Here is a 12,540-nt window from a genome sequence, read left to right as displayed (position 1 = left end):
ACAAACACATGGGCGTGCATCATACATGGCAAAATACAGTAAATATGAAAGGGAAGATATATAAGCTAAGGTGAGGGATTTTTGTTTGTATTTTGTTTTGTTGTGGAAGATTTAGCATGTTTGAAGACAGGAAAGAACCAGCTGACAGGAAGGGATGTACTAAGGAAAATACACGAGTTTAAGAAAGAAAGGTTTGTAATTATTTTTAGAAGAAATTGGTGAACAAAAAATGTGCGTATTTATTAGTGTTAAGAAGTTAACCTTGGGCCCTGACTGGTGTGACTCAGTGGGCTGGGTGCAGTTCTGCAAACCGATAGGTTTCTGGTTTGTCAATTCCCAGTCAGGCACATGGCTGGGCAGCAGGCCAAGTCCCCAGTGGGGGGCGTGCAAGGGGCATCTGATGTTTCTCTCTCATAGATGTTTTTCTCTCTTTTGCCCCTCCCTTCTTCTCTCTCCAAAAATAAATAAAATATTTTCTTAAAAAACATTAACCTTGGAAAGGAAGTAAATCTCTTTCTCCAAGATAGAAGGAAAGAAGTGAAAATAGATAATTGAGAAAGGTTGTTAAGGTTCAGAGGAAAAATATGAGGAAACCAGTAACTTTCCCAGGTGACCTTAAAATGACATTTAGTGAACAAGAATTGGAGACTTCAAGGAAATGGAAGATTTGGAATAGCTGTTATGTGAGAATTATGCTAGAGCTTCAGTAGACCTCAGGTTTCACCTGATAGCAGTGAGGGGGAATCTGAGTTTGTTTTTTTTTGTTTTTTTTTTTAAGATTTTATTTATTTACTTTTAGAGAGGGGAAAGGGAGGGAGAAAGAGAGGGAGAGAAACACTGATGTGCAAGAGATACTTCAAACTGTTGCCTCTCACAGGTCACCAACCGGGGGGACCTGGCCCACAGCCCAGGCATGTGCACTGACTGGGAATAGAACCTGCAACCTCTCGGTTTGCAGGCCAGTGCTCAATCCACTACGCCACACCAGCCAGGGTGAATCTTGAGTTTTTTGAAAAGGAACTATTGTAGAGCCCAACATCCGAAACTTACTATCTGGTATAACTTTGACATCTTTTGGATTGCTGTTATTCTTTAATCATGTCATTTTTCAGATGAGATGTTGATGTAGAAGAGTTTCACTAGAAAATTTGTATTATGCAAACACTAGTTTACTCTGTAAGACTTTGTGTGTGGATTGCAAATGCCTTAACATAAAAGAATGTTTTTAATGCTGCTGTCGTGGTGGAAACTTGAAGGAAATTATCGTATGAAATACTGAGGGTTTCTGGTTACTTAATTCTAATTTATCATTGTGTATTATAATTTAATTCTAGTATATAATTTTAATTAAAATAGAACACCCAATCTTCATATGGTGAAGACTTTTTCGTTCCTTAAAATGTAATTTTTTAAAAGACTTTTATTTACTATTTAGAGGTGAAGGGAGGGAGAAAGAGAGGGAGAGAAACATCAGTGTGTGCTTGCCTCTCACATAGCCCCCAGTGGGGACCTGACCCACAACCCAGACATGTGCCCTGACTGGGAATCTAACTGGCGATCCTTTGGTTAACAGCCAGCGCTCAATCCCCTGAGCAATACCAGCTAGGGCAAAAATGTAATATTTTGATAGAGAGGAATGAATTGACACCCTAGAGTTTTAAATAATAAAAAATTTAGAGTTGAGAAGACTCGAGGAAGACCACATTAATCTTTTATTCAATTATGGCTTTTATAAAAATGCAGACATATTTCCATGAAGATACATATGTGCCTTTTATTCCATTTTTTACAAAATGGAATATAGATTATAAATATTCAAATTTTAGTACAAAATTAGCACACTCCTTAAAATTTTTTTTTAGTTATTTATTTTAGAGAGGAGAGGGGAGAGAGAAAGAGAGGGAGGAAAACATCAATTATTTGCCTCTCTTGCACCCCCAACTGGGGACCTGGCTTGCAACCCAGGTGTGTGCCCTGACTGGGAATCTAACCAGCAACCTGTTGATTCACAGGCCAGCACTCAGTCCACTGAGCCACATCAGCCAGGGCCAAAATTTGCACTCTTATTAATCAGTTTTCATACTTCAGTACAGAATATTGTTTTATGTTGATGTCTCTTAAGTCATTGTTATAAAAATTAGGGTTTTGTAAGATTCATATTGTCCCCATTCCTGCTTAACCATCTTCTGGTCCCCACCCCCTTAAAGAAAATGCAGTTAGCCCTGACTGGGGCTGCTCGGTTGGGCATCGCCCCACAAAACAAAACATCGCCAGTTAGATTCTGGTCAGGGCACATGCCTGCAGGTTTGGTTTCTGATCAACAGGCTGATGTTTCTCTCTTTCTCCCTTCCTTCCCCTCAAGATAAATAAATAAAACTTTTTTTTTTAAGGCAGTTAGGCTTTATAGCTCTAAAATCAAATGTTTACATTGGATTCTAATGTAGAGGTTTTATTTCAGGTCTTCGTAGGTAAAATACCAAGAGATTTATATGAGGATGAGTTGGTGCCCCTTTTCGAGAAGGCTGGTCCCATTTGGGATTTACGTCTTATGATGGATCCACTGTCTGGTCAGAACAGAGGGTATGCGTTTATCACCTTCTGTGGGAAGGAAGCTGCGCAGGAAGCTGTTAAATTGGTATGTGATAAGAAACAGATATCTAGTGTGTAGCAAGTCATTATTTGAGAGAATTACCTCAATTAAAAATGTTTGCAGTTAACATTATTTCATTTTCTTTAGTTTTTGCTTTGAATGTTTTTATAAATTGACTGAGTTGGTATGTGGCCTTTGCTCTAACAAATAACCAAGAATTACTATGTTTCAAAGTCTCCCATTATTTTACAAAATTATTAGAATGATTAGTATCTAAAACTTCATTTGAATATTTGTCTTCTGCAGCTCTCTCTTTTGATTTTATACAAAAAAGGATGTCAGTTCTTTGCTGTCAAACTGGATGATAGGATTCTTACAGTAATGAAGGCTTAGGACACTTTTGCCAATTCAGGAAATGGTTCTGAATCTGTTTTGTTTTTTGTCATAGCCTAATCATACAATTTATTTATTTTCTAAGTATATTCTTCTTTTGTATAGTTTTGTTTCCAGGTCATTTAGTCTTCTCTGTCTTCAATCTTTCTCTTTTTTAGTATTTTATAACAAATATTCTGTTAATTTCTTTTTGTAGGGCCTTTTACTCTTTGTATTTATGAGTAGAAGTAGCAACAGACTCCTGCAAATGAAATATATCTTTACTCCTACTGTGTTAAGATACTGCCATCTCGGTAACTGAAAATAACAGTGTCATTGTTTTTTGACATAATCTTTTGCCAGATATCTACCTGAAGGCCTCACTTAGATTCTGGTCCTTCTAGAACAGTAGCCCCTTTTACCAAGGCTTTTGTTTCATTGGTTGCCTCTGTATTAGATCCACCACTAGCTTGAAGTTTTTAAAGCTTTATTTCCATGTTCTGGCAACATAGGAATGATTTCATTTAATGATAACATGTCTTTTAGTAAATAAATGGGTAAGTAATATTAAAGCATGAGAAGCTCAAGTTCATCAAGGAAACCATATAGTGAGTTGAGTCAAACATTTTTTGTATCTGTCATTTTATATAACTTTGAAAGTATTGTGTTTGGTATGCAGTTTGAAACCTTTATGTATATGTAGAATTCTGTGGTTTGTGTAGAGTGTGAGGTTCTTCCAAAATTCTTTTGCATCGATTAAACAGTCGTTACTCTTTATATATACAATTATTTTGCCAATGGCTTGTCGATATCTAATTTAATCTCTAAGGTACTTTTAATGAAATATCTGGGGAAAAAATTTTTAGATAAAGTTGAAATATGAAATAAGATAATTTAAAAAATACAATGAAAGTAGTTTTCAGTCATTTATAATATGGAGGAACAGTGAAAGTTAACAAAACCAAACTAAAATGAGAGACTGACTGACAAGTTTAAGAATACATGTTTACATTTTGGCAAGCCTGAGGGAACTCGTGAGTTCATGAAGCCTGGAGTGTTTGACCTTAAAGTGTTGAATTGTTTAGATTGAGATCACTTGTCCTGAGTTTGGGATGGTTGTGGGGTGTCTGGTTCTTTTCTTCCTTGCAGTGTGACAGCTATGAAATTCGTCCTGGCAAACACCTTGGAGTATGCATTTCTGTGGCAAACAACAGGCTTTTTGTTGGATCAATTCCAAAGAATAAGACTAAAGAAAACATTCTGGAAGAATTCAGTAAAGTCACAGGTAAAACAAAAATGTATTTAGAAGTTAATTTTGGGAAATCTGTGGTACTGTTTATAAGTACAAAAAAAGGAAGTGTGGATTTAAGAGTTCAAATGTGTGTCCAATGTCAAAATGGCCTCCTTTCTGCTTTATAGTGGTTTCGACTAAGCAAGTTCCCTCATCTCCTTAATATCTTGGAATGTACCCTTCACTTCTTTACCTTTATTGAAGTTTGGCTTTTCACCAGAGCTGTTGCCCGAGCTTTTGCCCTGTGCTCCTCAGCAGAGGGCTCTTTCCCCCTCGACATTCAGTGAAGAGCCTGACATTCTTTAGGGCCAAGGGGATGAGAGTTCTTGTCCTCTTCCTGTTGCCTCATCTAGGACATATTTTTCAAAATTTCCAATTCTAAACTCATGGAATTAATTGAGAAGTACCTTTTATTCACAGGTCTGTATACATTTATATATAACTGAAACAAAATTTAATGAAACCATATTTTCACTATTGCTCATGATTTAGATAGTTCCTATTCCATTTCATTTTTTTAAATGCTGTTGGAGATCTCCTAAATGCTAGCTATGATTCAGAAAACACTGTTTTAGACTATTGCTTTGTACTCTTAAAAAGTAGACCACTATTCCTTTACATTTTTGTCATCCAGCTATACTATCTTTTCCCCTTCCTTCAGACTATCACGTATTGTTCTTCTGGTTTCAATTTCAGTCTTTTATTAATGGAAGATTGCTACTGGCTCACAGTCATCCTTTTCCGCCCTAAATTGACTTACTGTTAGTCTCTTGTACATGTAGATGGTCGAACCATCCAAAGCCTAGCCTCCTAGTTTTATGACCACCTCATCTTCAGTCCTTCAGCTCCCCAACATCCAGATCACATTCTGGATCGTGTTGCCACAAATTCTAACAACTCTGGAAGTTTTGACTTCTAGCACCCCATGGTGTAATCACTGCCCCATTCATCATAATTGTGTGGGTCTAATACCCCTACTGGTGCTGTTTTTTGACTTCGTCATTTTATTACCTGCCAGCTTATTTCTGGCTCTATGTCCTTTTATTCATTCATTCAGTGTTTATCTAGTGCCTATTAAGTGCTGGTATTGTACTATGTGCCGGGGTACAGTGGTGAATAAGAGAGATCTATTCTCTGCCCTTGTAGAGTTTACATTCTGGGAAAGGGGAGGAGACCCCAAAAATATTTACACATTGTGGTAAGCACTGTGTATAAAGAGAAAAATAAAGGATATTTTGTTAGAGAATAGCTACTATCCTGGTTTTGCTGGTTATGGAAGGCTTTTCAGATAAAGTGACATTTCATCCACAATATTAACAATGAAGAGAATGTATTAGCATACAAAGAGCCATAGGATGTCATTCTGAGACTGCAGCACATGTCAGTATTCTAAGGCAAGAAAGAACTTGGTATATTAAGGTAACAGAAGGCCATTGTTTTTATTTTTTATTTTTTTTAAGATTTTATTTATTTTTAGAGAGGAGAAGGGAGGGAGAAAGAGAGGGAGAGAAACATTAGTGTGTGGTTACCTCTCACGTGGCCCCCTACTGGGGACCTGGCCTGCAACCCAGGCATGTGCCCTGACCAGGAATTGAACTGGTGACCCTTTGGTTCATAGCCTGTGCTCAATCCACTTAGCTGCACCAGCCAGGGCAAGTATTGCCTTGAAGAAGCTACCAATCACCAGTTGTCTATAGCTGCAGCTTTCTGAACCATCCGAATAGTTTCTATGGAGGAATGTACAAGCTTAACACAAAAGTAAATGCAGATTTGTTGCCCTACTTGCTCGGTCATTTTGAATATGACACCACACACTACATATGTTCACTCAAGGGTGTCTAACACCCCCACTGACAAGTACAGTGAAGTCATCATTGTTCATGCATGTGCATTCCAGTCTACTCTCCTTGGCTGCCAGGTTACATTGATGTGCCAACCATTCTTGTTACGTTAATAATGGTTGGACTTTTCCTGGACATACCTCATATAATGAGAAGTATTTGAAGGTTGTAAGCAGGGAATAACATCTATTTTATGTTTACAGATTATTATTTCTACTGCTATATGGATGATGGCTTAGAGGAAGTAAAGAGTAGAAAGCTTTCATAGTGTTCTGGTAGAAGTTTGAGCAATGGAGATGCAAAACATGGATTGGCTTGGAATTGGATAGGGGACATGAAGTAAAAGAGGAAATCAAGAATGAGTCTCTAATTTCTGGCTTGAGAAACCCAGGAGATGGTACTGTTTATTAAATAGGGAAGTCTAGAGAAGAGAGACCACTAGGAGTGGTAGTGCAGTTTTGGACATGTTAAGTTTGAAATGTCTTTAAGTCTGGGCTAGAAATAAAATCTAGGCATTCTTAAGAATATAGATAGTAGTTCCCTGGCTGGCGTAGCTCAGTGAATTGAGCGCGGGCTGGGAACCAAAGTGTCCCAGGTTCGATTCCCAGCCAGGGTACATTCCTGGGTTGCAGGCCATAACTCCCAGCAACTGCACATTGATGTTTCTCCGCCCCCCCCCCCCGCCACCCTCTCTCTCTCCCCCTCTCTCTCTTTCTCCCTCCCTAAAAATAAATAAATAAAATCTTTTAAAAAAAAGAATATAGATAGTATTTACTTTTAGAGAGAGGGGAAGGGAAGGTAGAAAGAAAAGGAGAGAAACATAAGTGTGTTAGAGATACATTGATCGACTGCCTTTCACAGGCCTCCAACTGGAGACTTAGCCTGCAACCCAAGTATGTGCCCTGATCTGAAATCAAACCAGCGACCTTTTGGTTCGCAGCCCTGTCACTCAGCCCACTGAGCCACACCAGCCAGGCCAAGGATAAAGAGTATTTAAGAGTAGAAACTAGCTGATGTTACCTAGAAAGTGCATATATGGAAAGATGAGGGCACAGGACTAAGATCAGAAGAATCCCTATATTTAGCAATTATTTTCATTCTTGGTAAAAACAACTTTTAAGTTACATCCAAGGAAACTTTTTGGTCATGGTTATTTGTCTAATGTTAGTTCTCTTGCATTTATATCAATAATTATTTTTTTAAGTTCCTTGGTAGTGTTTTCATAAATCATAAGGTCATGTCAAACATTGAAACACTGTAGAATGTTATGTCATAATGCAGTAGTTGTACCTGTTTGTTTATGGCTGTATCTTTATGACCCCCCAAATTAAAAGGGAACATTAAAATACTGTCTTAAACCTCATATCTAATAATGCTGATTTAATTGTCTTAGGTAATTAGTGAATCATTTGGAGGCTTCCTCAGTTATTTTTTTTTGCCTTTCGGCAAGTGGATTTAGGTCTGCCTAATCACTAGATGTGTGGTGGATGCTTTTGGCTTATATATCTGGCTGTTGGTTTAACAGAGGGTTTGGTGGACGTTATTCTCTATCATCAACCCGATGACAAAAAGAAGAATCGGGGGTTCTGCTTCCTTGAATATGAGGATCACAAGTCAGCAGCGCAAGCCAGACGCCGGCTGATGAGCGGAAAAGTAAAAGTATGGGGAAATGTAGTTACAGTTGAATGGGCTGACCCTGTGGAAGAACCAGATCCAGAAGTCATGGCTAAGGTAAATGCAATTGCTTTGGCGGGGGGTGGGGGGGGGTGCAGTCATCATTTAAATTTTATACTCAGAATGAAGCTTAAAGTTTTGAGTTTTATAAATTCTAGCTCTTGATCTTAACTATTTAGGCAAGGACCTGCTTTAACACCAAACTTACAGCCTATCTTGGTATCCAAGAACTTCCATTAACTGAAATGAAATCTCTTCCATTAAGTATTTTTACACACACTGAGAATTTGTTTAGTGCTGGCCATTAGGAGGCATACACAGATTAAAAAAAAAAAAAAGACAAGGTCTTACTAAAGAGAGGTAAAGTTTTGGAGATTATGAATTAAAATCTTCATTGACCACAGCATGACTTTTATTAGATGATGGTGAATCATTTTATTTAGATTTGTAGCTAATTTCTTCTCTTATTTTAAAAAAAGTTTTTCTTTTTTTTTTTTTAATTACCAAGCTTCCTTCGGGTATTATCCCTGTGAAGAAAGGCAAAATGTTGTCATGTTTGCTGTTAAATGGTAATGGCAAAATACACATAGCAAGTCCTGCAGAGGGACCTCATTTTCCTCTGTGCTCTGTGCTTGCATTGCCAAGATCTTTGTCTAGTAACTGACGGACCCATGAATCCTGATTCTCAGGGTTTTCTTCGGTTGAGCCCTGAGATTGAAGAGACTCATCAGAGCTGCATCTCTGCTGCCTTTAGCAAGTGTTTTGAGTGTTTTGGAATATGTCTTTTCTCAGGGAGGCAGCTACTCTATGGATGGTCATAAATTAGTGATTGGATTCTTCACGATGAGAAGTCTTTTCCTCTGGGTTCTGAGGAGACAGTCCTCACTGATTAATTTGGAGGAGAGCCCCAGTTTATATTAGTATGGTAAAGTTTTTGTAGGCAAAAATATCTTTGTATTAAGCAGAGAAGGTCCATTGAGAACAAACCAGAGGCTCTCGGGTGTGTTGCTCAGTACCTTTTTAACATATTCCTTGAATAGATGGTGTCAAGGAAAGGAACTGGGAATTTAAATAGCCCCGATTTGTTTATATTTATTTTTTACTAGCTTGATTTCAGTTTCACATATTCTTCTAATCCAGTTGTGACTTTGGACAAACTTTTTGAATTTGAATGTCATCTATTTTATTAGGATTGCATAAGTATCTTTGGATCCCTTAGAACTTTGAATCTGCCTTGTAGAAATGGGGTGTATCCTGCAGTGCTTATCCTATAAAGACATATTAAAAGTAGCGTGATAGATATACACATTATAAGAGGGGAACCAAATCCCCAGAAAATCTAAAAGCTACTAATTTGCTTATCAACCACTTTTCATATATCTCTGGTAACCTTTCACATTGGATTTTATCCTAAATCTTTTTATAGGGTTAGAAAATCTCAAGATTTACTGTTCTCTTCCTGCATCAGAAACAAATTTCAGAATGAATAGACAGCCTCTATAAACTTGAACAATACCAATTGAATAAACTTAATTGGGTAATACAGACCCCTTTATTGTTTTCAAATGAGAGGGGAATTTACACAGAATAAAGCTTCTGCTGTTACTTCACTCTATCACTGTTATAATTTATTGAAGATCTTTTGCCAAATTGGGTCAGTTTAAAGTCAAACAGAATCTAAGGGCCTAAATGTATTTTCTTAACACAACTTTTTTTAAAAGATTTTATTTATTTTTAGAGAGAGGGGAAAGGAAGGAGAAAGGGAGGGAAACATCAATGTGTGGTTGCCTCTCATGCACTCCCCACTGGGGACCTAGCCTGCAACCCAGGCATGTGCCCTGACTGGGAATTGAACCAGTGACTCTTTGGTTCTCAGGCCAGCACTCAATCCACTGAGCCACACCAGCCAGGGATCTTAATACAATTTTTAAAAAAATTTTATTTATTTTTATATTTATAGAGAGGGGAAGGAAAGGAGAGAGGGAGAGAAACATCAATGTATGGTTGTGTCTTGCACATCTCCTACTGGGGACCTGGCCCACAACCCAGGCATGTGCTCTGACTGGGAATCGAACCAGTAACCCTTTGGTTTGCAGGCCCATGCTCAATCCACTGAGCTACACCAGCCAGGGCCTCTTAACACAAGTAAGTTTTATATAGTACAAATGCTATATAAAAATTTTAATTTTTTTAACAAGTAATTGTTATATTACTTGTTAAATAATATATGTATGTTATAGTTTTATCTAAAAATAATAACATCTATGTTGAGTTAAAAAAAAGAAATCAGTGGAGACTTGTCTGATGTAGTTGTACTACAGTATTGACCACACTGAGGAAAATAAGGGGGTAGAGGTGGAAAATGTTAATTTTTTTCACCCATTGAATTAAAGATCTTCACCTCAAATCCTTTTTATTCATATAGCTCTTAACCTCAGGCAGCAATTTGTTCAGTGGATATGTTCATTTTTTGTTTGAATAGGTAATATATTTCCTTAGCTCAGAAATCAAAATTTTATAGAAAGGTATAGACAGAGAAGTCCCACTTCTACCCCCAGCCCCATTTGCCATATCCCCGTTGGTCCTTGTAGGCATCCAGTTTTAGAAGTCTCTGGTTTATCCCTTAGTGTTTCCTTGGGCAAATACAGGCAAATATGAGTATATATTCTTACTTTCCCTGCTTTTTACACAAGTGGTTGCTGGTAATTTAACTTTTTCACTGATTTATATTTGTTTTATTTACCATTCTATTTCATAAAACTCTAATGAAGGTATTTCCATTATTATATGTACCACTAAGAAATTATAAAATATTGCCACTTAAACTATGATATAGTGCTTGCCTGTCACATTGCCTGTAAGTTGGATTCCTATTTCTGAGATGAAAAAAATGTATTACCAACATGTATCCTCCATGTCAGCTCTTAGATCTCTTCATGTTTTGTGGTTACATAACATTTTATTCTGTGGATGTATCATAGCATATTCAAGCAGCTGGACATTGGGTTGTTTGTAATCTTTTGGGTTATTTCTATAATGAATAAGCTTGTGTCATGTCAGTTGATAACAAGTGCAGCTATATCTGTAGGTAGATTCCTAGGGATAGAATTGTGTATCAAAGGATAAATGCATCAGTTATTACTAACGTCACCATGTTCCCTTCTTTGGGACGTGGATAGTTTTACCCTCCTACCAGCAAAATGCAAGAGGCCTATTTTTTCCCATCCTTCTCAAAATAATGAGCAAATGGTTAAACTTTTGGATTTTGCCAGTTTGATAATGTAATGATGTCTCAAAGCCATTAAGACTTTTCTTCTCTAATGTGCATGAGTTTTAAGTTTTTACTATGTTTAAGGGCCATTTATAGTATAACTCCTTTGTTTTGGTCACAAAGTCTTCCCCAGTGGTATTTATAAAACATCTTCCAATACTTCCCAGTTTCCCCCTTCCCCACCATCCTTGGTCCTTCTCCCCCACCCCCCCAGTCTATTTGGAGTTTATCCTGGTGTATAGTATGAGATATGGATCCAGCCTCTTTTTTTTTTTTTCAGAGATACTAGCTAGCTTTTATCATTAACCAGATTCAATGATTTAAGCGTTATGGTTTGTTATATCTGGCAGGGCTAGTCTCTAAATTGCATTCTTATCTTTTTCCTGGCTATTCTTGCTTGTTTATTTTTTTATATAAACTTTAGAATCAGCCTCTCCAATTCTAGGGGAAAAACAAAAGATACTTTAATGATAGGATAGGAGAAAGAATCAGTGTTTATATAAATTGGTAACTAGTTAGAATCATTTTGTTGGCAGTTTTATACCTTCTGTGGTAGTACTTCTAGCACTCAGTGTTTCCGAGGGAAGAAGCCTCTGCCATGAAGCTAGAACTTGAATGGTGAGACCAGCTAAAATTGACTAGCTAATGCCAGTTTTGTATATTTGTTGTTTCAGGTGAAAGTTTTATTTGTGAGAAACTTGGCTACTACAGTGACAGAAGAAATACTGGAAAAGTCATTTTCTGAATTTGGAAAACTTGAAAGGGTGAAGAAGTTGAAAGATTATGCATTTGTTCATTTTGAAGACAGAGGAGCAGCTGTTAAGGTAGACATTTTGAAATTTTGTTTATACTGGTATTTGAAATCTGTTGTTAAAACTTAATAAACATATAAAACGACTTTAAAAACTGAAATAAAATTGGTTTTCAGCTTTGCCAAACACTGGAACTTTTCTTTAATAATCTTTGTGAAGTGGTGGTAGTGGTGGTAATAATAGGGAAGACTCCCTATTTCAAAGCCTGATTATTAGTGCCCTGACCAGTCTGGCTAAGTCTAAACTTTGATAGCATAGTGCTTGGACTATTACACGGTATAGTAATTAGCTGCTATAAGTACTAAACAGGTAATGAATGTATTATAGCTTCTTTGTTTACTTTGGATTGTGGACCTTTGAAAGAATTTGAGTACTGTATGTGACTTTTCATACAGTAACTACGTATTTAATTCAGTAGCTGTGTTCTGAGGGAATGGTTAGTTCTTCATGGTTTTGTCTGCCTTTAGTCATTATACTAATTGCATTGGATATGTTTTACAGGTTTTGATCATTGTTAGAGATATTTCTTGCACAAAGTAGTTGATTGATTAATTCTTTGATTATAGTAATGAGAAAAGTATGCTCTGCTGCTTTCTATTAATAATGGATCAGCACCGTTTTTGATGGGTGAAGTTTCCAGTTTCTTTTTTTTTTGTTCTCTCTCCTTTGGCAGTGGGTGGGTGGGGGGG

At 37.1% G+C, this 12,540-nt stretch overlaps 1 protein-coding gene across 5 annotated transcripts in view; it reads left to right on the top strand.

Moving 5' to 3' along the window:
- HNRNPR (heterogeneous nuclear ribonucleoprotein R) overlaps positions 1 to 12,540 on the top strand; it is a 31,464-nt gene that overhangs the window by 15,754 nt on the left and 3,170 nt on the right. For 3 of the 5 annotated variants that reach the window (XM_045858837.1, XM_045858838.1, XM_045858840.1), the window contains 4 exons: positions 2,459 to 2,635; positions 4,112 to 4,247; positions 7,611 to 7,825; positions 11,714 to 11,863. In XM_045858837.1, the coding sequence (XP_045714793.1) occupies positions 2,459 to 2,635; positions 4,112 to 4,247; positions 7,611 to 7,825; positions 11,714 to 11,863 (678 nt within the window). The remainder of the gene's footprint in view (positions 1 to 2,458; positions 2,636 to 4,111; positions 4,248 to 7,610; positions 7,826 to 11,713; positions 11,864 to 12,540) is intronic. The other 2 variants (XM_045858839.1, XM_045858841.1) reach the window with 1 other exon arrangement.

The sequence above is a fragment of the Phyllostomus hastatus genome, unplaced genomic scaffold, assembly GCF_019186645.2.
Source record: "Phyllostomus hastatus isolate PE091 unplaced genomic scaffold, TTU_PhHast_1.1 phas_scaffold_182, whole genome shotgun sequence".
Lineage (NCBI taxonomy): Eukaryota > Metazoa > Chordata > Mammalia > Chiroptera > Phyllostomidae > Phyllostomus > Phyllostomus hastatus.
The sequence above is the reverse complement of the archived record's forward strand: the minus strand, read 5'-3'. Positions and strand labels throughout refer to the sequence as shown.